The following is a 26,690-nucleotide window of genomic DNA, read 5'->3' as shown; positions in this document are numbered from 1 at the left end:
TTGATGTAGTTAAAAAAAGCAAAGCGACAATTCCGGCAATACAATACAGGAGTGTACCTATACATGTACATATGTATATAAATTGAATGCTGAACAATCAAGCAGCAGCAGCAGCAGCAGCAGCAGCTCAACAGATTCTCTTCTGTAGAGGAGGATGTGCTGGCAGAGACGTTGACGTTGACAGCGACGCAGACTGAAGGCGCACGACGTTTATAAAGACCTCGTCCAGTCGGTCGAACCGTTCATTCAAGAAACATCGCTCGAGCAGTCAACAATAGCCGATCATAGCCGAGATAACCGATTCGGGACGCGAAAATATACGAAAATAATAATCATTTAACACACAGCTGGGGATCGTAACGAGTGTACAAAAGATATTTCAGTTCCTGATTTTTAAATTAGTTTGGAATTTGCTTTTTTGGAAAGAGAATTAATTTGCAACGCGAATTATTTACATAACCAGTAGAAGCAGCAACCGGAGCAGCAACTGGAGCAGCAGCAGAATCAGAACGGACAGAAGGTCAACAGGCGGGCAGACTTATATAATTGCAGAACATACACAAAAGCCTTCACATCCACACAATGACGGGCTATAATTCCAAAGGCGATGTGGCCACCAGCAATGGCAATCATAGGAACGGACACAGCAATGGCAGCAGCAGCAACGGCGACAGGCCGGCCGACGACTTGGCGCAGGAGAATCAAACGTAAGTAAGACTGGAATCTAGAGGAGCGAAAGATGGTTCGTGAGCCATCACTCACGCCACCAACTCGTTAAGTTCAATCAACTATAATTGAAAGTTCCAATAATTGTCGGCACATTGCGTAGCTGGCGCTTAATGCCCTCTGGGGCGGCCACTTGCTTGCCACACAAGTCCTTCTGCTTCTACATCTCCTACTTCTGCTACTGCTCCTCTGAGGTTTTCAACCAACTTTGCACCTGTCCACGTTCCCAATGCTTTGAAACTGTCTTTGACCCGCTTTTAATGGCCCAATCGATATCGATGTGCCCTTGGGTTGGCAGTTAGCCCCCGTTTAGGCCCCAGAGTAGGCCGTGCTTTTCGTTTCTCCTGGTTTATGTTTTGTTTGTTACAAATATTAGTTGCCTCAAGCACACGTTTCGGCTTAGAATATCACAACAAATTCTGAACAATTCTCCTCTAAATTTGCTGTAATAAACAACAAACAGGATGTGTTCGCGCGACTGTTGCGGTGGACCCGGTAGCTCCCAAAAAAGTGGCAATACGTGCACGGACAAAAAGGCCAAGGGTCTCAGCGAGTCCGAGAAAGTGATACCCACGCCGCAGAGTCTGCTGTAAGTTAGCTAGAACGCTCTACACGCCTCCCAAATCCATTCTTGGCTGCCCCCGACAAAGTCTAGTGTGCCTTGGCATGTCCTTAATTTATTCAGTTTATAATTCAGAAACAAAATTTCATTTCGGTCTAGCTGTAGGTATTTATTTTATTCGTAAAATGTGCTCCAACGATTGCTGTTCGAATCCAAAAGGGAAGGCCGGTGATAAGACCGATGCCCTCTTGCCAAAAAAAATAATACCCGTTCTACGCACGCCGGAGAGTCAGCTGTAAGTTCGATCTTCAAACCCTCGAAACTTATTTAAGTTTAGCAAATCAAATTCAAATGCGATATGGCAAGGCACTGTCCTTGATCTTGCCGCTGATATCAAGAAATTAGCTCAGACCAGATCGCGTCGGTTATTCGTTTTTGGTTGCTGTTTCGTTTTTGAGTATAAATTAAGACATTCCGGTGTTCCAGTAGCTCGGCCCCTGATATTGGCTTATCGGCATGATTTGCTGCTTGTGCGCAAGTCATTAAAACCTCATTCGAAACATCTTCAATCTGTATATGATTAGGCACCGGCCGCGGCGGTGTGGTCGTCTATCCACAGTCCACTCCAGACCATTCCCGTTGCAACAACAACACAACCAAGTGCCACTGACTCTAGTAAACGATAACGATTGCCGGTTGGCTGACTGCTTATGCAAGCTTTTTGGCCCAGTTAACAATTGAAACAGCTCTCGCTGATTGGCTGTTAAAAGCGGGTGTGTTCCCTGAACTTGGCATAGGCCCTCGTCTGGCCATAATCTCTGGCAGTGCCAAGGCAACAGATACCTGCAATTGGCAAATTGTCCGATAAAGCGGGGGACTTCCAACCCACCTCCAGAGCCCCCGAACATGTTTGTTGATTAATTTTGAAACTAGTTTCGACCCACTCGACTGCTGAATATGGATGAAGCGGCGAAAAGTTTTCGAAACTATCCACAAGTCGCGAGTTCTGGTCAAATATCCATAAATCTAATTTTATTAACGATCGTCTGGATTATATTCGCATTAAACCGATCGTTTAATTAGTGTTCAAGTTATGCAAACTCCTGTGTGTGGCGCGCTGCCTGTTTTTGTCAACTTAGTGACGCATTTGATGCTTACATTCTGTTGTTAATATTGATAATGGCATCATCATCATCATACGCGGCTTATCAGTGGGAAAACAAATGTTGTGTGATGAAACAAGGGAGATGCCAACGACAACACGTGGGGGGTTAAGGGTTCAGTTTTGGCACCATTCCATCCCACTTATTCAGCTCAGGTTCTGGCGCGCTTAACCTCGAGAAAACCAAGTTAATTATTGCAGCAATCAAATTTAATTGTGGGTATCAGCTCACCCGATAATTACTCTACAAATTCTCGGCAATTAAGATAAATATTCGTCACAATCTTATATTTTCTTAGGAAAAACACCTGCTGGAATGCTGATAAGCTCCACCTTTTTGCTTTTATCTTACCAATCTCTTGACATTATCTTTCAGCTACATAAATGTATATTAATAAGCTTTTGGCATCTTAACAAAAACTATGAAATTCATCGTTATCTTCTTCAAAATTACAGTGATAATGGAAGAATCCAATGCTCCCTCACGCCCGAAGAGTTGAGGGCTCTGCGGGTGCTCAACGAAGACACGTTTGTAGTCCAAATTCTCTACCTAAAAGTATTCATTGTGCCGTCTCTCTGGTTCAACACATTTCGAGTCTTTGTTGTGTTCTCGCATCATCAAACTGATTGAATGTCAATGTTTCGCATAATTAATATCTGTTCTATTCTGATAATAATTCGATTCATCTGTACTCTGGGGGAGGTAGATACTTCTATCCTTGCTCAGACCATTGTCTAATGGCGAGGCGAGCAGATGAATTGCCCCTCTCTAACATGTAACTCATTCATTTATCCCCACTCTCCACTCCCCAATTAATACTCTTAACTGTGATTGTAACCATCCATTTATTAGCCATTAAATAATCTCCACTAATCTCTCCGATCCTTTGCAGGTATCCATATGAGGTTATCCAGGAAATCGCCGACTTCATTGTGAAGGGCGCTGGCATGCGGCCCAAGATTGGCATCATTTGCGGCTCGGGACTCGGCTCGCTGGCCGACATCATTCAGGATGCCAAGATCTTTGAGTACGAGAAGATACCAAACTTTCCGGTGTCGACGGTGGAGGGTCATGCCGGCAAGCTGGTTGTCGGCCATCTGGAGGGTGCCATCGTGATGGCCATGCAGGGACGGTTCCACTTCTACGAGGGCTATCCCCTGGCCAAGTGCTCCATGCCGGTGCGCGTGATGAAGCTGTGCGGAGTGGAGTATCTGTTCGCCACGAATGCGGCCGGAGGCATCAACCCCAAGTTTGCGGTGGGCGACATCATGCTGATGCATGACCACGTCAACATGCTCGGCTTTGCTGGCAATTCGCCGCTGCAGGGACCCAACGATCCTCGCTTCGGGCCACGCTTCCCAGCCCTGGTCAACTCGTACAACAAGGACCTGATCAACAAAGCCCTCGAGATCGGCAAATCCATGGGCATCGAGTCGAACATGCATGTGGGCGTGTACTCCTGCCTGGGCGGACCCACCTACGAGACCATTGCCGAGCTGAAGGCCCTCCGCATGATGGGCGTCGACGCTGTGGGCATGTCCACGGTGCACGAGGTCATCACCGCCCGTCACTGCGACATGAAAGTGTTCGCCTTCAGCCTGATCACCAACAAGTGCTCCACCGAGTACAGCGACAAGAAGGACGAGGAGGCTAACCACGACGAGGTCATGTCCGTGGCCAAGAACAGGCAAAAGGCGTGCTGTGAGCTCGTCGCTCGACTGGTCCGAGAGATCCACGCACAGTCTTAGGCACCGAACGAGAGGATTTCGTTGGATTCTAAATTTAACAATAGTTAATTCTCTAGAACTTGCATTTACATTTAGGGCGCAGACATTTCACGAATTGTCCCAACATTTACAGTATAAGCATAGAAAATAGTTTAAACTAAATTATAAACAAGTAAATAGATCTAAAACAAACTCTAGCTATTCCCTCTATCTCTATTCGCTAAGTCAGCTAGTTTGAGAAATGGCAGAGCTATAGAAATTAAGTCCAAGTTGTAAAATAGCGCTTAAAGGGGAGTATCCTTAATGTCCTTGATACCAAACTGATGGAAAACGATCAGGCAAGCTGTTCTGATTACGAAAAGGTGTCACACGTCCTGATCGGACGAGAAATGTCATCATACCGCATTTAAATAAAGAACAAAAATATTAAAACAAAAACACGGCATGCTTTTTGGAGTCTCTGTACTAAAAAATAAAATGCGGCATACTTTCAGGGTGCGCGTTTCCGATTATTACAAAATAGCTTAAAATGGCTGATCCTTGTAGTCCTGGAGGTCCTTGGTGGATTCAAAGGACTCATGAGACTCTTCCCCACACGAGGACATGCATTACGTCCTGATCGGATGTGAAATGGCCAAATTATAAAAATTATATCCCTAATCCTTGATGTCCTTGATCCTTTTCTGATTGAAAACGATCAGGATTCGTGTCCTGATTACGAAAAGGTGTGGCATGTCCTGATCGTTAAACGAATGGCGAAGATATGGCTAAAAGGATATTTATTATCCTCATTGTCCTTGACGCCAAACGACCGGGGAAATTCTCCCGATCACGAAGGTGCGTGGCACGTCCCGAAAGGACTAAAACTGGCGTAGAAAACAACAAAGAAAGTGTCCTTGTTGTTGTTGTAAACATACAATTGTTGTACAACAAAAATAAAATTGTTGTACAACAATGAAGCGTTTTCACAGTGGCGCCCCCAACCCACGGCGGCCACTTCTGGAACTAAAATATCGTAGTTCGAGAAGTTACCGCTTTGTGATGGGGCGCCACTGTGAACTGTTGAAATTGTTTAGAATTTCTGTTTCTGAAATGGCCGAAAACTGGAAAATTTCCAGACCGAGTACCAGGCCAACAGAAATCAGCAGAAAGTAGCTGGTTTTTGTTTTTTCACTGTGTCAAAAGCTTGATGCTATAAAACCGAAATTCATTTGTTTAGTCGACTAGTAACTAAAAGTACACTACAGTATTTTTTGTGTGCAATTATTAATTTACTTTCCTTAAAAATCTTGGTGCATACTTTTAGTTACTTGGCGACTGAACAAATTTTTCCCGGTTTCTTTCTGTGAATTTCTGTTGGCCTGGTACTCGGTCTGAAAATTTACATTTGAGCGAAGCAATTTTGTTGTACAACAGCCATCTCGTTGCACAGTGGCGCTCCCAAACCACTACGGCCATATATAGAACTAAAATATCGTAAAATATCGTAGTTCGAGAATTTTCCGCTCAGCCTGGGGGCGCCACTGTGAATTAATACAGTTTTGATAGCATCGACAGTAGCGCAGCAATAGACCGACGACCATTGATGGAACTAAGGTAGTGTAGTTCGGAAATTTACCTCTCGTACCGGCGGCGCCACTGTGCAAGTGTTTTTGCATAGCTCCCGCTCCCACCGGGCGCTACTGGAACTAAAATAACGTAGTTCAAGAATGTACCGCTCATTGCGCTGGCGCCACGGTGCTGAACGTTATTTATGTATAAGATGCTTGAAATCTTCCAATTCTCATCCGATCTGGACGTGAGTCGTATTCTCTTAATCGGCAGGATGTCCCACACGCTAATTCGTCATCGGGTTTACGGAAAATAGCGCAAACTGCCATTTCCTGTTCGATCAGGACGTGCCACGCCTTCTCGTCAGCGGCAGAATATCCCAAATCATTTAGAGGCAAGGACAATAAGGATATTGCCTGCTCTTCTCATAGCCCAACCTATAAAACATTCCCGCAGCCCTCCGATCCAAGGCCCTCCATACCAAAAAACAAATAAATGCAGATGTTTTCTTTAAATTTATAACTTTATTTGATTTATTTTTAAGCTTGGGTTTCTTGGGAGTTTTCGTAACGAATTTTTGGTTGTTTTATAAATGTAAAAAATTAATTTTGTTGTTTAGACAAAATTAAAACAATTTAATTACTTAAAGCACTTAATTAAATTAATTAATGAATTATTAATTAATTTAATTAATTTAAATTCGTTAAAAAGATAGATTAGTTTTTTCTTTTGTTTCGTTTTTGTTTTATGAAAGAAGGTACTTGAGAATTATAAATATATGCACCTCTCGAGAGCAGGAATTTAGGAATTCCCCGTCCATCAGGCCGCATCGTTGGTAATTTATATAATTTGTTATGCGTATAAATAGTAAGGGCCTAAAAAACTTGAACGAGCATTAAGAGGGGGATATATGGGGGATTAACTAGTTGTTAAATTTGTTCATAAGTCTTTGGCGCTGATTAGGATTAAGATATATGTTTAGGAGATACTCGTACTCGTGTAGAGGAGGTAATTCATTAGATACAATAAACATAAACATTAGTTGGGACTTGGATTAGGCAAAAATACATACTTTCAAAGTTAGTTTCGGGTTAGGTTTTTTGATTAAAGTTAATGTTCGATTTGTACAGTAAATAATCATCTTCTCCTCCACCTTTATAATTTGAAATTGAATCACAAATGTCTTTAAAGTATTCATAGGCATAGATAGTGCTTCTTAGGCTAGAGTTAATCCTTCCAAATATGTTGGATAGTTTGTATGTATTTAGTGTGTGTGCGTCTTAGCTCATATGTATATGTGTGTATGCATCCCGCGTGTATGTTCGTGTGTGTGAGTATGTGGAGTATGTGGAGTGCATTGAAAAGCGATGCAGGGTATATAGATTGTAGTTTCAGTAAATTTCAGAGAGTAGTAGAGTCTACAGATTGGTTCTAGGATTCCTGGGGATGTGTACAAACGTACATACGATGTAGCACAGGCAAACAGTTCTCAAACACAACCTTTTGGCAATTACTAGTTTAAAACAATTACATATCTAGAGTCTGAGTAGAGTTGCGAAGAAAGCGTTAGTTAGGGTAAAAGTTAATGCCTCTCACTAAACTAATATTAAGCTAAACGTTGTCTCGTTTTTGGGGCGACTCTTCTTACATATCGTTTACGTTGTCATGAAACACAGCAGTTTATAATATTTACATATCTAATCGTTAATCGTATCTACTAAATTACGTTTAGGATTTCTTTAACTTTTACTAACTACGAATTCCTCTTTGTTGCTAAAATCTTAATGGAATAGTTGGTGCGTTTTTATATACATGTTGTTGTTCTCGGTCTCTAGTTATTCACGTTAGTATATTTATATGTTTATGTTTACGTTTATGTATTTTGTATGTATCTGTATGGTATCTGTATGTTTATGCTAGATTAAAGCTTATGGAGAGTTAGTAGAGTTCACTGGATGAGTTTTCACGAGTTTTCACTGATAGATTGGACCACAGTATGTAGATATCTGTGTGTGTGTGTGTGTGTGTGTAGAATCTCTGTGTGGTGGAAATTCTTGGTGGTCCTTCCCCCAAGGTTCTGCAATCCATTTCGAACAAGTTTGGACTAAAATATGTCTTACAATCTACGGTTGTATCCCCTAGAAGGTAAGCATTCTCTATTTTGGATATCTTTTAGTTTGGCAATCACTGTTTATGCTAATTTAAAACAAAAAAATACAGAAATAATGGTCAATAAATAAATCATATATTTTACTAGAACGTTGCTCACACTTCAAATAGGTAGATAGATGTAGAGGGTCGCCTTGGGCATTAAACAAATCTCGCTCTCTTGCAATAAATAACTAAAAGATTAAACATAGAAATAAGCTCTAGGACTGGGCCTGCGTCAGACATTTAAGTATGCGTTCACTTGTGCGTTTTGTTGCTAATTAATCATAAACATAAAAAAACTAAAACATTTTAGTTAACGTAAAGAATAGGGGAAACTCGCTTAGAGTTTACACGACACCTGCTGAATGCTGGGAGGGTAGGGGAGGGACATAATATTTCAATTACCTGGAAATCTCACTGGGACTAGGGGGGGACTGTTTATTTTGTAGTCTAAAAATTAGTTTGAGTTTCATTTCCTTGTTTTGGTCGTCTCTTGCCGCTGATTGCGACAAAGTCCAGCCATGTCCTTAGTTACTTTTACCCACCCTGGGCTCGTCCTGCTGCTGGTCGGTCGGGGGCGTGTTCTCCTGGGTGCGCACCAGATGCGATGGCAGTTGCATGTTCAGCGGATCATTGATCCTTCTCAGATTGTACTCCAGTTCCGCCGTCTTGCGCTTCAGCTGATTGTAGTGCTCCACATCGAATTGCATCTTCTTGGCATTCTTGTAGATGGTCAGCGAGTATTCGCGGTTTTTCACAGCCTCCATCATGTACTCCTAAGGGGAAAGACATTGTATCATTGAAGCCAGCACCTAACTATCCCCTACTTACCCTCTTGGTCACACAGTAGTAGGCGTACATGGCCATTGTCGTGCCGTAGGTTACAAAATATGTAACCGGCTCCATGATATCCCAAGAGTACTCCCACCAGGTCAATCGGGCCAAAATGCCAAACTGCACGGACATCAGGCCGAGACCCATCCAAGTCATAAAGTTGGTGCGACGAGTGGCCTTTTTGCTTAGTTCAAGTTTCTTCTGCAAAAGGGAAATACATAGATGTAAAACCACAATTTACAAACATATATTTAAAAGATAATCTTACCTCTTCGAGTGGCTCCAGCTCGTAGCGTATGCTCTCCAGTTCCTTGGCCAGTTGATTGCTCTTCTCCAGCTGATATTCGCCCACATTGAATGCCTCATAGAGCTGCCAAGAGTTATGGCCACACATTAAACTGGTAGCACTTTATGGGGGGGGAAGTATCTTGTGGCTTAATCTTACCTGAGCAATAACCTTACGCACATCGCCCACCTTGTCCATGGACTCCAGTGTGATCTTGTCACGCTTCGGTGGATTCACTTCCATAGTGCGATTGTTGATTTGTATGCTGGATAAATGGATGATCGATTAGCTTAGGGATGTGTTTCATCAGCTTTAGGTGGCGGCTCACCTAAATGTATCATCCAGCAGGCTATCGATGGTGCAGGACGAGGCAATGCGCACTCCATTCTTATTGATCACCGCCGCCCGATCAATGCCACGATCCTCCTCCCTCAGCATCGAGAGAAGATCCCCAACATTGTGCGAGATCGGTTTCAGTGCAAACTGACATAATTCGTTGCGACTTGGCAGTCGAACGGTCATGTGCGGCATACCATTCACGTACTCCACAAAGATGTCGTCTAAAATGAGAGATTTTTCGATTATCATTTGTAGATATCCATTCTCCCCCCTTCACAGCGATTTCTATAATGTAGAACACAGTTCTACCCACTCAAGTTTTAATTAATAAAAAGCCACTCAAGGTTATTTGCCCATAGAGCGAATTGCTGCTGCTGCAAGTCGAATGCAGTTAGACGCTCGCATTGTCCGCTGGGGCATGACGACGGTTAAGAGTGCAATATACCGCGGGGATTCGTAGATAGGCGGCAACAGCAGTCAGTTATGTACATATTGTGTGATCTAAATGACACACACAATAAGCGCACTGCGGAATGACAAACAATTCAATTAGCGGGCACCTAAACGCATTCCCCCTCCAACTGAGATTCGGAGGCAGCTCCATTTCGAGCAGATCCAGCAGCAGCATTGAAAAGTTTTCACTTTGTCGCATGTGGGATTTATGCAGCCATGAAGTAGCACAAACATATATCCATCTATCTGTATCGCTGCCACTCATGCAAGCAGCCAGCAACCAGCAGCCAAGATGCAACCAAACCACACACGCCAGGCAGCAGTAGGAGCCTCCTACTCTGCCATGCCACACTTCTAATGAAGATTTTCTTCTCGTTTAAATCGGGAGAGAGATAGCGCCTGGCTTTGTGGTGTTGGCGCTGGGTCTGTTCAACCCATTAGCAATTGTAGTCGGCGCCAAATGTGGGTAACTAGTGTGTTAGCCATCAGAGCAATGGCTGCTTGTAGTGGTTACAGCCATGGCTCTGTGGCTCTATGCCGCGCGCTTCTTCTACGATGATTATTTTCATGGACTTTGATTTTTGGGATTTTAAACATTTTATGTTTTCTTTTTTGCTGCTGCTGCTGCTGCTGCTGCTGCTGCTACCTTCTGCCTTCTTTTGCCTTTTGCGTTGGCCGCTTCTTCTTTTATTGATAGTTTGTGATTTTTGTTTTAATTTTCAGTTAACTTTCAGATTTTCGCGCTGGCAGACGTCTGCTCTCCGTCTCCGATCCTCCTCTCACTTCGTGGCGGTGTGTGGCGTGCGGCGAGTGTTTCATTGTGTGTACGTGGCAGCAGACCAACAAAAAACCAAAAACCAAAAACAAAAATAAAACTCAATCAGTACCAAACATGCCACAGAGATTTTTCATTGAATAAACTTGTGGCATGAAGACAGCCAAAAGAGCAGACAAAATATTGAAGTGCCCGCTCGCTCGCGTTGCTTAAACTCAATTTATTTGGAATGTTCTGATGACAGGGAAACTCTCCAACTCTCTCTATATGTGGCATGCCCGTGGAAAACACATCCAACGAACTGCAGAACGGCAGATAACATCGCTGAAAAAGTTTAATTTACAAACTATGACACACACACAGTCAGAGATACCACCGTCCAGGGGGAAGGAATGCAAAAGTTCTGTGTGGGTCTGTCCCTGATTTTGTTGTCGGGTTTTTGGTTGTGGCAAAGAGAGAACCTGTGTTCCCCTGCCTCGTATCTGTCTCCACCAGAGACACAGCCGACGTGCTAACACTGATCATATCCTGTTCTGGCAGGCAGGAGCAGCTCCTTTGATGGGGCGCCGCAACAACTTTGCCTCATCAAAACTTAATAGGCAGTTTCCGCATCCCTGCCAAAACAGGGCTAACAAGTGTCAAGCATACTCGTACATTCCTGATGGAGTTTCCTGCCCGCTTTTGCACCCCTGTGTGGCACAAACACGTGGCTGGTATGGCTCAAAATGAGGGCAGGCAGTCAGGGAGTGAAGGCAGTGTGGCCCTGCGACCACATCCGCCAGTTGGCAGCGGAAATGCAAGCGGCAATCAGCCCCAGAGCCCACAATATTATAACGAGTAAACTCCCATTTGGTACCCTTACCGTGCATCAGGATATTCTGTAATCCAACAGCAAGTGCATAGAAAACATGGATCTGATCTGCAAGGGTATTCCAGGAGTGGCTTTCCCATTTCTCGTTGTTATTATGTGTGTACCAGTCAGGGCTAGCACTTGCAATTAACGCTTATTTAAATTTAGTAGCACACTCCGTTATTTAATTGCAACAAAGGAGTCAGTAGCTACTCGTAGATACAGCCTGAAGACAGAGTTTACTCGTAGTTGGAGTCAGAAGTCAGGGTGGAGTTCGGAGTTGAATGGCATTAGAAATTACAGGGGATTAAGAGGCGGAAGGTACAAGGCCTTGGGAAAGTTCCTGGGAATAGGAATGATTGTGCCAGCACTTAGGTTTCAGTTTCCTCCGATAAGATTACACTTTTCCCTCTCTACCGTTTGGTTTCCATTATGCTCGCCAGTATTTTCAGTTCCAGTTGACTTTGCAATCTCGGAAAGAGCTCCACCCGACAAATGTGTGCCATTCTTATGGGGCTCCACTTTTCCTTCCTTGTGTGTGTGTGTGCCTCTGTGTGTGTGTGTTGGAGGCAGGAATCGCATTTGCGAGCATTTCATGATTACATGAGAGAGTCTCTCTGCCATCCCCTAGCACCCTCCCCTCCCACTTGCAACATTTTCTGCTACACATGCAAAAATCGTCCTTTGTGCAATATGAAAAATTCCAGGAACCCGCAGCCGCCTCCGTGTTTGCATATTTTTTTGTGATTTAATTTTTTGTCGCTGCCACATTTTCAACAAGACTCGCGTGCCAGTGCCACAGGCAGGATACGTATCTGCCCCGCTCCCAGGCCCTGAATGTGTGCGACTTTGTGTGTGTGGCCCACACCGGGTCCCATGCCCATGCCGCGTGCCTCTGCATTTAAATCAAATTATAAAGCCGCAGCGCAGTCGTTGAGCTGTTGGCCAGCCTTAAATGCATAATATAGTTACGTACGAGGCAAGGCACAAACTGCATGCATAAAATAAATCAAAAAAAAAAGTATAACGAACATACGAGCTTTAATTGAACGATCAAAAAAGAGGAGTTCCCTCCCTCCGCTTGGACAGACAGAGAGAGAGAGAGAGAGAGACTGACAGGAGACTGGCCCAAGGCCATTTAGCGGGTAAGTTGTTTCGGGAATTAGCAAGACACGACTACGGGGGGGGGGGAAGCCCTGTACTTTCATTTCGCTTGATTGGAGGGACAAGGCAATCTTCTCCTGTTCCATTCTGTGGCTCTCTACCTACCATTTTGTGCTGCATTTTGGTTGTCGAAAGCAGGACTCCTGCTCGTGTTCGAATTATTTACGAGCTGCTGCACGGCCACGATTGCCGTTGCTGTTGCTCCTTCCCCAGAGGTCCCACCACCTGCACCTCCACCTTTCGCCTCCATCATCGACAAATTGGAGTCTGTTTTCGCCGTTGTTTCTGCAGAAGATGCTGCCATTATTTCACTTGTACGCCTGGTGGATGGTGTGTGTTCCGGTGCTGTTGTTCTGGTTGTCTGTGTCGCTGTTAGTCGCTCGACTAGTGTCTGTTTCTTGCCCGTTGCACTCAGTCCGAGGGCTCGCAGGCGTGTCCTTAGCTCTGGCAAAGTGAGTCGCGTGATATCTGCATCCGATGCACACCCCTCCCCCACAGGTTAATGATAGGCGTGGCAGGGCAGGGCAGGGCAGGGCAGGGCGAAGGCGCAAATAGAGGCGTGACGATAAAAAAAGGTGATGGAAAAAAAGAAGAAATTAAAAAGAGAAATTTCCATCAAAAGGTGCGGTGCGCTGGCCTGCCTCCTTTTGGGGCAGGCTTAAAATGAGCAGAACAGAAGAGGCAGGCAGCCGTGCCACACAAAGTAAAAAACGAAAACAAACAAACAAACAGAAAAGCGCAGTAAAAATGATGGCACGTGCAGTTAACGCTACAAAAAATAAAATGCACATAAAAAGCAGAGTCGGAAAATGTGTTTAACAAAATATAAGGGTAAAAAAGGAATGACAAAAATGTTGATGGAGCATGGGGCACGCTCCAAGGCACGGGAAAATACAAAAAGAAGAGCTGCCTACGGACTCGTGACATCTGTTCTTTGTTGTTGTTGTTGTTGTTCCTTTCATCATTCTTATCAGGGAAAACCCCAGGAAATGGCACGCACACACAAATGAGGGGGCAGAATGGAGGCTGTGCGTAGGAGCCAGCGAGAGGCCATCAAACGAAATGCAAGGACATTAAATTTCATGACTTTGTCAGGCGACAGCCTTAAAAAAATTAACACAACGACAGTCCCGCCGATTGCCATCATGTCAAAGGCAACGACAACAGATCAGAGCGATTGAAGGATGAATGTGAGAAATGTTTGATAGACATCCAAACTGTGCGCATATTTTCCATAATTTATTCACTTTTGTGGTCAGCTTCCGAGTTCATAGATCATACTACTGCATAGATTATAATTCCACTAATGCCTTCCCCTAGTTCTGCCCCTCGCTGCTAAGCGGATAGAAGCTCTTCAGGCTGCTGCTGCTCCTTCACATTATTTCAATTCATGTATTCCTGTTTAATGAATTGTCCATGGCGCTGAGCAGACAAAGGCAAAAGATACAAACAAAAAGTTGATCTAAAATGGCAAAAGTTTTTAAAGCAAATTATGCGTAAGCCAAACAAACACACACACACACACACCCACAGAGATAAACCTTTGGATGCGCATTTAAGCTCATAAAATATTTATGAAATTGCAGAGACTGAAAACAAAAACTGGAGGAGACAAAATCTTGTAAAGTATCCCTGTTTTATGTGGCTCTTTATTTCTGGTTTTCGGTTTATTTCCGGCTTTATTTATTGGCATTGGCATTGGCATTGGCCATTGCGTGCCATAAAATCACCGACACAGAAACAGACACAGATTTCCCCAAAGCGTAATGCCTTGTCCCGAAATCGAATTGAGGCAGCCACAAATTGGGTGGAAGTTTTGCTGTACAGCCCTCAGGTTGCACAATTGTTTGGGACCGCCCCATGGCGCGATTTCCATGCAGATTTTACGACAATTCAATTCGTATCATATTTTCCAACAAATAAATTCAAAATGTTCTCGGGGAGATGAGATACGGATACACTTGCCACCGAATGGAGGCTGCTGCTGCTGCCACGCCAGGTATCCACTTAATTAATGGAGAAAGGCCGCGTGAGTGCGCTGGTTACTCCCCTTCCCACCACTTCAATTGCAGGCCGCATTTTGCTGATTCTAAGAACTCAAACAAGCGTGAGGCAAGCAGGAGGGGCAGAGCTGCTTTGTGGCAGCCACAACCGCAGCGCTAACCTCTTTTGTGTTTTTGCATTGTGCTTAGGCCTTTTAATATTTCAACGAAACGCCGTTTGCTTTATATTTTATTCCACGCCGTGTTCTCTCTCACCTTGAGCCCCATTCTATTCTGTGGTTGCTGTGGCTGTGGCGGTCCCCTCTTCATCTTCATCTTCATCTGCATCTACTGCAGCTCCTGCATCTCCTGCATATGTTCTTCATTATCCGCCGCAAAAGCCAAAGGCAATGGCAACGGAAACTGCAGAGTAATCCCCGAACTGCGGGCCAAGACAAACAGCAACTACTCGTAGAAGCACGGCACTGCCCCTGTCCCTGTCCCTGTCCCTACCCCTGCTCATTGCAAACAATAATGGACGGGGCTGGGTTGGAACAGAAGGCTACTTCAAATGCAGCTTCGCCGAGTGCGCCTGCCTTGCCGTACAAAAAGTAGGCAACGAATTTTCGCTCTTCTGTTTGTCATCCTGCTCCGTGAAGGGTATTCTGCTTTTCAGGAGCTTCTTATAACGCTGTAATTCTACAGAGTATTGTGGAAATGCTATTCTACCTTTGTTTACAAGCTATTTTCAGCGCAATTTGGACAGAGAGTACGAGTCAGATTCGATAAAGGGGAAGGAACAATTTGAAATAAAAGAATTTTCCCATGTGATACGTGAAAGTAGTTCATTAAATTATGCTTTCATCGCTTTTATATCCGAATAAAGCAACTTTTTCAGCACAAATCCAAATTTCAACCGCATAATAATCATTTGGGAATACTACATTTTGCAACAGATTTCTGGCCATAACTTTTTACTACTCATCAAAATGCCAGGGTACATAAAACACCGAGTAACCAAAGCCATCGCTAATGCTATTTGCCTCGTCAAGTGCACTGCAGCAGAGGCGCAGACACAGACACAGACACAGACACAGACACAGACACAACCGCAGAACAGAATATTTATGGCCAATACCGAAAGAAAAAAAAGAGAGAAATCCTTTTTTTAGCATTCCATTAAAAATTGAAGTGATCAGACAATGCAGGCCTATACGAGGTCATGGAATACGGCGAGTAGATAATAAAGAAGGATTCTATATGAGAGTAATGCATTTTTGATGCCTCGAAATTTGTTGCCCATCAAAATCACAGAGGATCCCAATCGATTTTGACCATAATTTAGTGGTCTGCAAAAACAATATTCTCTCTCTTTAAAACCTCCTTCCTTTGATGTGCGGCTTCCTTTGGGGCACAAACGGCAACCCACTGAAACACTGAGCCACTGAACCTTGCGGGATCCAGCCCACTCCACTGGCCCACTCGTATCACCTTGGACTGTGGACGCACAGAGCGGAAATTGTATTTTCCCTGCTCCTGCTCCTGCTCCTGCCCCTGCACTTCATGTGTAATCCTTTGGCCCCTTTGGGAAAACAAGAGGAAAACAAGAGCAAAGCCTCGCATGCCTGGGTAAACTCTTTAAGTACTTCACATGGGCGACAACGAGGACATTGAGGCTCTGTCGAGTGAGAGACGACACTACAAGTGGCGTGTCTGTCTGCGGCGCTCGTGCTCAGAGGGAGGACGGCTCGGCTCCTTGCCACTTGCCTCACTCATTATACAGATAACGCCCTCGCCATATGCCTCTGAGGGTGCCCAGAAGTTAAATTAATTGCACAAACTTTTTGCAAATTAAATGTCAAACCAAACACTACTTTATCCGTTCCCTTGCAGCACAACACAACTCCACAACAGAAGGAGGAGCAGCAGACCTCGGACAGGACTAAATATTTGAGCAATTTTCAGTTGGCAAGGAGTCCGTCCCGGCACATTTTGCCCGTCAAAATAGGCTCCGGACAGAGTCACAGCCTCTGCTATGGCGGCACGATGGGCAACGGATATTTTCGAACGTCACAAACATCATCATCGTCCCGCCAGCGGGAAAAGCGGTAAGTGGAAGACCTTCGGAGGGACTCCCAAATTGTGGGTCAAGTCTCTGGAGAGACGGAACACAGAGTTGAGGCTAATAAACTATCCTATATGTGTGTGTGTGTGTGTGTGTGTGTGTGTGTGTGTGTTTGAGGGAAAAGCCATAAAAGTTGCAGGCACATGAGGCTGCCTCTGTCTCTTTTTGCAGGCTGTCGCCTTAATCAGAACATCGATATTTGTGGCATGTGGCCATGTGGTTGGGTTTACTTTATGACTTTGACAAATAGTTGGCCAAAAACCAAAGCATTTTCTTGTAAATTTCTTGTGCTACTTAATGAACTGTGAGGAATTTTAGTCACATCAAATAGATTGCATTTTCCATGCCACAATAAATCCTTTAAAATTGAAACGTTACCCGAACTTTTCAAGGAATTAAAGCGGATACAAGTTTCCCGCAAGTTTTTCAATTCTATTCACTCGAAGGGAGAGGATTCATCATTGTTCTCCAACCAAATATGAGCGTGGGGAAGTATTTCTGTTTGCCCGAAAAAACCAAGCGGGCTCTTACCCACCAGAAAACTTTTGATGGCCAAAAAGGAATGTGTAATTCCTGCAAACATAATTACGTGAAGAAAGACGGCGAACACTTAAGTAAGGGCTCAAAATCGATTTGATTTGCAAAGTTAATTGGCAGCAAAGTAAGCAAAAAGGGCAAAGCTCTAAAGAACAGTGGGAACAGGAAACTTAAAGAAAGAGAGAGAGCGTGGGAGGACTGAAGGTTACCAGAGTAGAAGAGCTGGAGGGATTTGGCATCTGGCAATTAATTAAATGGCAAAGCCAGGGCAAGCCAGTGAAAACTAAGGCCTCTAACGGCCAGAGGACGAACCGGAAAAGGCGGCAATTAAAAATGGCCATCGTCCATCGTTGCCTACATGAGATGGATAAATGGCGGCATAGATGGCTAGGGCGTGGTCCGTAGCCTGCAGCCCAATGGGGGCAGCAGCTCGAATTCCGATTCCAATGTGCAGCCACACCACCGATGGGTGGCACGACGACGAGGACCGTGGTCTGCTGATTCTGTCTGTGTTTTTGCGGAGTGCCACAAACATTTTCCAATTAATATTGAGCGGAGCATTCTCTTTCAAGCCTTTTCAATTAAGTTTCTAGAATGCTGTTCCAGAACGTCTCCATAATTAGTTGGTTTTCAGATATTTCCTGCTGTTGCTGCTGCTGCAACACCATCCGTGGGTTATCAAGCACACCTCGTTTTTGGGGATGTCTCATCGAAATGTGTGTTGCCAAATGTGGCAGCTAACCTGGCCAAAATAGGCTCCACAACACAGCTCCCTGGGCACACGCAAGTTATCTCAGTGGCATGTCCCAAAAATTGAATTGTTCTCTGGCTGTACATTTTCCACTCGCACACACTGAGCGGGAGAGAGAGACAGATAGGATGGGAAAATACGTTCACATTTGCATATAGATTGTGTGTGTGTGTGTGTGGGTAGGGGAGGACGGGTGTATTGACAGACCGTTAGCAAGTGGAGGCGGCAAAATGGCCAGCCAGGAGGGCTTGGCACGGAAGTGATACATAAAGATGTTCCACGAGATACAGCAGCGATTCGATGACAATTTTTTGGCCACTGGGCGATGATACAAACAAATCGATTTATGCACAACTGAGACACAGATATATGGGGGCACAGGAGGAGGAGGAGGCTTCAACGATTACCGTCCATCCATCCACCATTCTCCGCTCTTGTGGATGATGATGATGATGATGATGATGTTAATGGTGATGGTGATGGCATTTGGTCACGTTCAAACGTTATAGCTGTGACTTTTTATTGAAATGTCTAGATACCATCACACATATACCTACAATATATGTATAAAAGAAAGATGTCTAAGGGCATGGCCATGGGTTTGAGTGTGGGTGGGTGTGGATGGCTGGAGTAGTGTTTATGGGAAGGTGTCAGCACTACGTGCAAGGCTTTTACTTATGGGTACATATCTATTTTTGTTTGTACTTCTCTTTACTCGTGTAAGCGTTCCCTTTAGTTATTTTGCATCGTAACTCACCTGCAAATAAAGTAAAAAGTGGACATAGATTGTTAGCAAAATGTTTCAACGAGCGACAAATAAGCGTGTTTAAAGCTGAAATTCGATTCGATTCGATGCCAGAGAGTGCATACTTTTGGGCTGTAAACTTTTAACGAACCTTCAGTGTTCATTAAAAAAGTTTCAAGCACATTTGGGGCATGCAGAGAATTTCCAAAAATAAACCAGCAACTGCAGCCAGAAAATCCCATGGAAAATCGAAGGCGAACAACATTTCTGTATTTCCAAATTTAATTGTCGGACTTCAAACAAAATAAAGATCCTGTTAGTGGAAAAGAGATGGCGTAAGGACCGACTGACTGTCTATAGCCCGCCAACAATTTACCAATTAGAATGTGGCACAACTTTGTGGCACACAAAAATAAGTACAAAATAATTGCATTTTTCCTTCTCTTTTTCCCCTTTCCCGTGCCATTCATTGCCATCCGTTGCCATCCTTACGCTGCGGTTTATGACCACTCTACGAGCATAATAAATATTTCACACTAAATTGCACAATGAGTGTAAAAAGAGAGAGCTAAAGAACGAAACGAGAGGCAGGCGGGCCCCAGGCCCCCAGGCCCCCAGGACGCGGACCCGGACCCGGACCCTGACCCGGACTAAGACCCGGACTCAGGCCCGGATCGGGGCTCAAATGAAGCGAAACGAGTCGAATGAGTGAGGGGCTACAAATTGCCGGCGAATGTGTGTGCAAATGACAGCTACAGCAGCGGTGTAAAACTGAGGACGGGAGGGGAGAGAAAATAAAGCAGAACCTGAGACAATTTCCGCAAAACGAGCGAACGAGCGAGCGAGTGACAGCCGCTTGAAAGGGAGCAACACAAAATTACCAGCCAGCCCAAGCCTATGGAGGGGACGGAGAAGAACGGTGCATGGCACCGGCACAGGCAAAAGGCGTGACGAGCAAGAAGACCGCTTTGTCCCATCTCTTGCACATCCTTTCTTTGGTTCTCTTTCACTCTATACAACTTCCTACACCACTCTGCACCTTGATCACTCTTTGCTTTCACTTGGAACTTGACACACAGATTCGCAATGTCTGGCGATGCGGTTAATATTCTGGATGCTTGTTATGGTTGTTCGCTGTCAAGTCGTATTGTTTTCCACAATATTCCCCTATATTTTGTTGCTCCTCCAGCCTCTTCGTCACCTGTCTGATTATCTTCCAAGTCAGATTTTTCTTGGTGCACATGCAATTGATTAATGCTATGTACAAATTGACAGACAACCCAGCAGAGCACAGCTCCAGCTCTTGGCCTAATGCAATTTGCAAGAGTATCTACCCGTCCCACACATAGACACATCCCGTGGGTGCACATTCATCCATTTATCCTGCTGTCTATCCATCGACTGACTGACGATTTGAGTAAACACACGACTGCAACTTTTATATTTGCATTTACTGGGGAGAGACACAACTCGCAGGCGATCCATTAGCCATACCACCCATCGAATTGTTGGCATTTCCCGAGCTGCCGTCTAAATATGTATATTTCCTTAAATTTCTATATCCATGTGGAACAACATTTGGAAGGAGCCCCATCCTGGGCATGGATTGTATTGTCTAACTAGATGCAATATTTTATTCGTAAAAATATCTACGGATTGCCCGAACATAATATTTATATAAATTTATGCATGCAGTCTATGTTTATGTTTATGTGTCAAAACACCGTAAACAAGTTTGCAATTTCTTCTGCCACTCAGGCAAAATGTGAACAAAAAATAAAAGGGAAAAGGCACAAAATGGTAAACAATGCACTGAGAGAGCGAGAGAGATTGGGCGAAGAGAGTGGGTGGAGAGAGTGGGAAAAAGTGACTTTGACTGGAGGCCATGTGGGACAGGGTGGATGCCAGGCATATGTTTTATTTATTCTCTGCTGCTGCTGCTGCTGCTGCTGCTTAGGAACTTTATTCTGCATCTCTTGCTGTCCCCTCACCACTTTTGGTTTTATTCTTGCCCATCTTTTTTACTCTATTCTTACGCCCTCCTTCTGTTTATTTCTCTCCCTCTCGCTGACTTTCTACTTTTCGTTGCTGGCAAATGCGTTTGCTTGGGACGCTTTATTGCACTTCTCAACTTTGGCAACTTTAAAGCGGCAGAAAAGTACACAGCAAGATTTGTAAGACCTCCACTTATAGGCAGCAAATCGACTAGAGGATACCCTCTAATGGGAAGTTGTCTAAAGAATACTTTGAAACTGATGCCAAAGAGGACCAGAAGTCTTCGTATACAAACCGAAAAGATGGTAAACCTAGAAGTGGAGAAGTTCTCCAAGCGAAAAATGCAGCACAGCCAACAGCCATTATATCTCTGCTCGTCCAGAACGTGCCTCATGTCTCAAGAGAAGGCACCCACACCACGCCCATCCCCTCCCACAACTTGACAGCAGCTGGGTGAGGGTATTCCCGTCGCTCAAGGGATTGTTGTGTCACTTGGCCATGATTTGCTCAACTTTCAAGCATTATTCAAGCCCAACAGAAATATAAAACGAATTACCTCGAGCCAGAATTTTGTGCAGGATTTGTTCTAATTTAAAGCCACTCTCATTTCCATTTCGTTGCACTTTCAATATGCACTTTGAAGATACATATTTGCTTTGCTTTGCTTTGCTCCACCACTCTTTCGGGTTTGCTCTTCCTTTATTAAAGAAGTACTTCAAGGACAGAGAATAAATAGAGGGCAAGAAGAGAGGATAAATCATTGGGCAACAAATCACTGGCTTCAGCTCTATAAATATTCAGCACCATCCGTGCGGATACGGAGGGGCACTGTCAGTCAATCGCCTGATGCGCACGTTGCAACTGCATCAGACTTCGTCTTTCACTGCCACTCGAGCCACCATTCTACTCGTATTTGCTGCGCCAAACTGGACAACAAGCATAGCTTTGTGGGGCAGTAGTTGGTTGTTGTTTCGCTCTCCAGCAGCCACGCAGCATGCCAGCGGACTACCCTCAAACCCTGACCCGCACTTTTCCTTGGACGCTGCCCCACAGCTTGCCAATATTCAGCTGGAGGATTTAATTTGATAGCGCCATGGGGGGAGCCCCTGCCAAGAGTTGGGAGAGCGAGAGCAACTTTCAGGTCATAGCTCAAGTACATGGCAGCCCTCTTCAATCCCAATGATCATCTGGGGGCGGCAGGGCCCTAAAAGAGTAGTTTTTATCAATTTATGCAGGACGTGATGCTGCCCCTAAAGTTGCGGATAAATTGGGGAGCATTTAATGAGGGAAAACTTCAAAGCGAAAACACTCGAAGTTTTGATATGAATCAAAGTTTTTTTATTAGTGAAAATTAGGAGACTCTATAGCTAAATCTTGGCATTATACCAAACCTATAAATTCCGCATCTTTTACGAATGGAATTTACGAATAAAAACCTTTATTTTATTCTCCCCCAAGAACTCTTTTGAAATAATAACCGAAACAGAATCTGGTGCCACAGTTGACTAATTTCGCACCAAAAAAACGCATAAAAATTAAGTAAAAGAGTTCTGCCAAATTCGGATTTCGTATTTCATACAAAATAAAATAAATACAACTCTTTTGTGGGGTGCGCTCTGAAAAGGCTGAAAGAGCAAAAATTATTTCATTGGTTTCACGCTGGCTGAACACTCCGCTCGGAGACCCAAAAATATAAAGAGGGAGAGGCCTCCCCCAAAGAGATGGAAAAAACCAAAAGGCGACAAAACAGGAAACCCATTCACCCCCTAAGCTCCAATCAAAAGCCAAAGCCGAAACCATAACCAGAGCCAAGAGCCAAGAGCTCAGAGCTCCATGCGTGCTTGGCAACCAATTCAGGAAAACCAGTCAAAACGTGGAAATGAAAGCGAAGAGGCAAAGCAGAGTCACAACCGCTCTGGACAGGTCATTTCCCAATGTTGGCTGGACTGTCGTCGCCCCACACACACGTCACAACAGCATTATAAAGTCATTTTTAGAGGGGGTCAAAAACAGTGCCACTGGCAGGGCCACGCGGCGGCATTTGCATCAAATTTGACGGCTCTTCTGCGCTTCACTGCCTCCCCGTGTGGCGACAATAAGCCACTGAGTGGTGCATAGCAGAAAGCCCCTCTTCTGCCGCTTACTTCCGGCAAAAGAGAGGAAGATAGAGAGAGAGAGAGAGAGAGAGAGAGAGACTTTTGATTACAACATGAGTCAACGCATTTCCGGTGCTGCTGTACTCGTACTCCAGCACGGAATCCAACCATGTAGCGCTCTCCGATGATGAAACACCTGACAACAGCAGCAGCAGCCACTGCGAAAGTGCGAGTACGTCAAAAGTTCAGCGAGTGTGTACGAGAGTGTACCCCCTGGTTGGCTCCTCTATCGCTCCATCGCTCCACCGCTCCATAGTTCACTCGAGTTCAAAGCCCAAAAGTCGACCCATTGCCCATTGGGAACTTTTTGTTTTGCATTATTCACGAGCACGTTGCCACATGGCGTACCCAGAGAGGCATGGCGGGGGAGGTGGGGAACACTTTTCCTACAGCTTCAAGACTGCAAATTCGAGTGGAGGCTTCAAGTGGAAGAAAATGTATGTTTCGTACTGTTTTTGTTGTTGTTTTGCTTTACTTGCTTTTCGGTTAGCAAACAAAAATCTCTCTCTGTTTTTGCGTGCCTCAAGAGCTTTGCTCACAAGTCACACACCCAAAAGTCATTTGTCATTCAAAAGGCATCAACTCACAGACGAAAGGGTGGCCCACAACCTTTCACCTCCCCCGAGACGTCGCCGCGTGTGGATTACAAATTCACTTTTGATGGTGCGGCAATTGCAATTTTCGTACTGCCACCAGCTGTTGCACGACGACCACTCAATCCCCAATACTCGTATACTCGTAATGAGCCAACTTTTCGCCAGTGGCTTTTGTTTAATTGAGCTCCAAATTACTTTTCACTTTGCGATAACGATTAAACATGAAATTTTCATTAACAGCGTGAGGCCGAAAGCAAACGAAAGAAGAGCTAATAATGAGATGTCGAAGAGTTGGATACCCTTTGGGGTTCAATTTTACTGAAATCCTATTCGATTAACCAGTAGAAATCCTCGAACTCTGCATATCCTCTATAGAACCCCATAATTCTCCCTCCTCGCATGCCCAACATCTCCACAATAATTTAGTACCCCTCCCAAAGTGTGTACCAAAAACATTTCCAACAAAAAAAAACGTTGTAACTCGAGAATTACTCATAAAATCACTCTTTTGTTTGTAGCAAGCGAACAATAAACACAAAAATAGCAAAAAAAAAAAAAGGGTGCACAATGGTGGAGTGGGGCGGCTGGCTGGCTGTGCCACTTGCCACTGAAAAAGGTTAACAAAATAATAAACAAATGCCAGCGACGTCAGCGTTGACAGAGGCGCTGTTGCTGTTGCTGCTGCTGCCGCTGCGCAGTCGGCACTTGCCTCAGAGTCTGCGTCAGCGTCAGCGGCGCTTGCGCTCAACTTTTTGGATATTCAGTCAACGGCGAGACGTAAAAGCGGCAACAACCAGAGCAAATAATAGCCACAGCGGGTGTGAGGAGAAAATAATAGCAAACAAAAAAGTGAGAGAAGAGAAAAAAGTGAGAGAAGAGAAAAAAGTGTGTGAGAAAATTCACAGAGAAAAGCCAGAGCCACAAACAAAAGAGTGAGAGAGAAAAGTCAATAAAAAGTGCGAAAGAGAAAAAGAGGAGTGTAATGTGTGTGGGAGAGCGTAGAAATATCGCGCGCGTTTTTCACATATTTTTTTGGGTGTGTGTTTCGGCCATTTCATGGACAATAAACACATTTTGCATTAACCACAAAAATCAACAAAGTGTGCAGCAAAAGGCGGCCGCAATGCCCCACGCCCATCAATAGAAAGCATTCATCCAAGTGGGTTACAGAAGGGGGAGAAGGCAAGGGAAAGGGAAGGGAAGGCGCCGGCAAATGGAGGCCAAGACGTATGTCTACTACTCGTATTTGCACTTGGCCAAGACGCCGCAGTGAAGATGTGGGCCACAAGAACAAACAAAACCACACAAACAACTGAAACATCAATCGGTCAATGTGTGTGTGTGTGCATTGTAAATGTTTTCGAATCTGCAGACCCAAAACAGCATCATCATTAGCATTGGCCTTAGAAAATGCTCGAGGAATCAATGAGGCTCATGTAATGGCTCATTAATTTACATGAATTAAACATTTAAGGATTTAATTTGCCATTCACGGCAGGATTCTCGTTAAGGTAATCGAAGAAAACCATCAATTAATTGGAGTGCAATTGGGAAGTGCAATATCCCACAGATTATGGCAGGATAAAAGTCCTTCCTTGAGTTTGATTGCTGCTCGAATTGCCTGTAATATGTAATTGAGGTTTTATGGCTAATTAATTTGAATACATTAAGGACAACCTGCATTCTGTAACCTCAATCAAGTCTCTACAAATATAAACCGTGTTATTCTCAAAACTGTGACAATAATCGAATTTTCCTTTGAGCGCTAGGCGTTTCCATTTCCTCCACTTTCCGATGATTAAGTATCCTGCGACAAATTACGAAACTTATTTGTCCGCTCAATGACAACGGACGATGCTCCTCTGGCTGGTTCCTGCAGCCAACTTTTCACATAATTGATGTCCCTGCCTGCAGCAGTGGGAGAAAACCCGCGACAAGCAGATCGCGTGCTGCAAAAGGCTGAAATGAAATTTGCGGGCGACCGCAGTAGCAGCAGCAGCAGAGGCAGAGGCAGAGGCAGAGGCACGGAGCAGCAGCAGCAGCAAATTGATTTAGCATTTATTTCGCCCGTCACTAACGCAGTCTATTCCGTTATTCCACTCACACTGCTCCTCTCCCCTTCCCACACTCTCCATCCTTTCTTTTTCTCTTGGATGAGTGGTTCCATTGGCCTGCAGCAACATTCGCAGCCGCAACAGCACCAACAGCAGCCATGGATGTTGCGGCAGCAGCCCGCAATTTGGCCGAAAATGTCATTCCAAATGTCGCCGGTCTTTTGCCATATAAAGCCATAGCCATAGTCATCGTCCCAGCGTCATGCTCATCCTCATTATTGTTGTCATCATTATGTTCTTCGCATTGCTTTGGGTCTCCCCCCTCTTGATTTCGACAGGTTTTTAATACTCTCTGCAGAGGGTATTATGTTTGGCAAGTATCAGCTTATTGAGTCATCACATGCTCTTCCCTTTCCCACTGTCTTTTGTTGAATGAATTCTGTTGCAGAATCCCTTTCTCCCGACATCCATTCCTCCTCTCCTTTAAATATAATTTTAGTGTACATAATTGAGCAACAATTTGATTGAAATGGAGCTGCACTAGAGAGGGTATCTGCAGCTGCAGCACCCCAGGGTATCTCGCATTTCACAAGTTTGGTAATGCAGTAATGCAGGCATCTATAGATGTCTAGTCATTGGATCTGTGTCTCTAGCAATACGCTCTGATTATTCCAGTTGCGTTGTGCGGTGGGTTCGTTCTTTTATTTAATATTAATTCTATCTCATTTTTTCACAATTCCAAATAAATCTACTCAGCGGCTCTACTGCTGGCTGGCATTGTCTGCTGCTTGTGTGAAAATAATGCCAATTGAAAATGATTTTATTCATGGATTTTATTAGCTGTTTTATTTTTCTGTAATTTCTGTAGGAGTGTAGATTTACGCTTCGTTTGTTGGATTTTCTGCAAATGTTTTATTTTGTTATTTGTTCGATTGTCTGTCTGCCTGTCTGCTGCTGCTACAGCTGTGGTTGTTGTTTTTCTTTTGCTGCTCCTTCGTTGTTCAGTGTTTGTTCATTCGTGGGTGTTGTGGTTGCTGGCTCTCTGTGGCAGTGTTGCTGCTCATGTAAATCGCGTTGTCTGTTGGTTTTTCGTACCTACTGTTCACCCAATAGATATCTGTGTTAATTAATTTGGTCCCGTCATGCGAGTGTTTTCGCATATTTTTTG

The 26,690-nt window shown here is 44.4% G+C and overlaps 2 protein-coding genes across 6 annotated transcripts in view; one reads left to right on the top strand and one right to left on the bottom strand.

Annotated features, from left to right (window-relative positions):
- Positions 1 to 255: 255 nt before the first annotated feature.
- On the top strand, positions 256 to 4,370 carry LOC117587512 (purine nucleoside phosphorylase). Of its 4 annotated transcripts, none has more exons than XM_034278306.1 (3): positions 257 to 707; positions 2,907 to 2,978; positions 3,344 to 4,370. In XM_034278306.1, exons 1-3 carry the CDS (start codon positions 583 to 585, stop codon positions 4,197 to 4,199), a joined length of 1,053 nt encoding a protein of 350 aa, XP_034134197.1. In that variant the 5' UTR covers positions 257 to 582; the 3' UTR covers positions 4,200 to 4,370. The 4 variants fall into 4 exon arrangements, with proteins under 4 accessions (XP_034134199.1, XP_034134197.1, XP_034134198.1 ...); XM_034278309.1 differs by lacking the exon at positions 257 to 707 and adding an exon at positions 1,190 to 1,315; XM_034278308.1 differs by lacking the exon at positions 2,907 to 2,978 and having other exon boundaries at positions 256 to 707.
- Positions 4,371 to 8,360: 3,990 nt separating this feature from the next.
- The window catches only part of LOC117587510 (calcium uniporter protein, mitochondrial), a 42,988-nt gene continuing 24,658 nt past the window's right edge, over positions 8,361 to 26,690 (bottom strand). Inside the window, exons 4-9 of one of the 2 annotated variants that reach the window (XM_034278302.1) lie at positions 12,687 to 13,049; positions 9,329 to 9,560; positions 9,160 to 9,265; positions 8,983 to 9,084; positions 8,712 to 8,915; positions 8,361 to 8,656 (exon numbers count right to left, since the gene is read on the bottom strand). In XM_034278302.1, the coding sequence (XP_034134193.1) occupies positions 8,408 to 8,656; positions 8,712 to 8,915; positions 8,983 to 9,084; positions 9,160 to 9,265; positions 9,329 to 9,560; positions 12,687 to 13,049 (1,256 nt within the window). In that variant the 3' untranslated portion in view covers positions 8,361 to 8,407. The remainder of the gene's footprint in view (positions 8,657 to 8,711; positions 8,916 to 8,982; positions 9,085 to 9,159; positions 9,266 to 9,328; positions 9,561 to 12,686; positions 13,050 to 26,690) is intronic. The other variant, XM_034278303.1, reaches the window with a different exon arrangement.

Source organism: Drosophila guanche, unplaced genomic scaffold (genome assembly GCF_900245975.1).
Source record: "Drosophila guanche unplaced genomic scaffold, DGUA_6, whole genome shotgun sequence".
NCBI lineage: Eukaryota > Metazoa > Arthropoda > Insecta > Diptera > Drosophilidae > Drosophila > Drosophila guanche.
Note: the sequence above shows the minus strand (reverse complement) of the source record. Positions and strands in the feature narration are given on the sequence as shown.

Bases quoted from the DNA above. Each gene is read 5' to 3' on its own strand.
- LOC117587512 (XM_034278306.1), top strand. From the start codon at position 583: ATGACGGGCTATAATTCCAAAGGCGATGTGGCCACCAGCAATGGCAAT. The intron at 708-2,906 runs GTAAGTAAGACT...TCAAAATTACAG, and splicing joins TTGGCGCAGGAGAATCAAAC to TGATAATGGAAGAATCCAAT. The intron at 2,979-3,343 runs GTTTGTAGTCCA...GATCCTTTGCAG, and splicing joins CGGGTGCTCAACGAAGACAC to GTATCCATATGAGGTTATCC.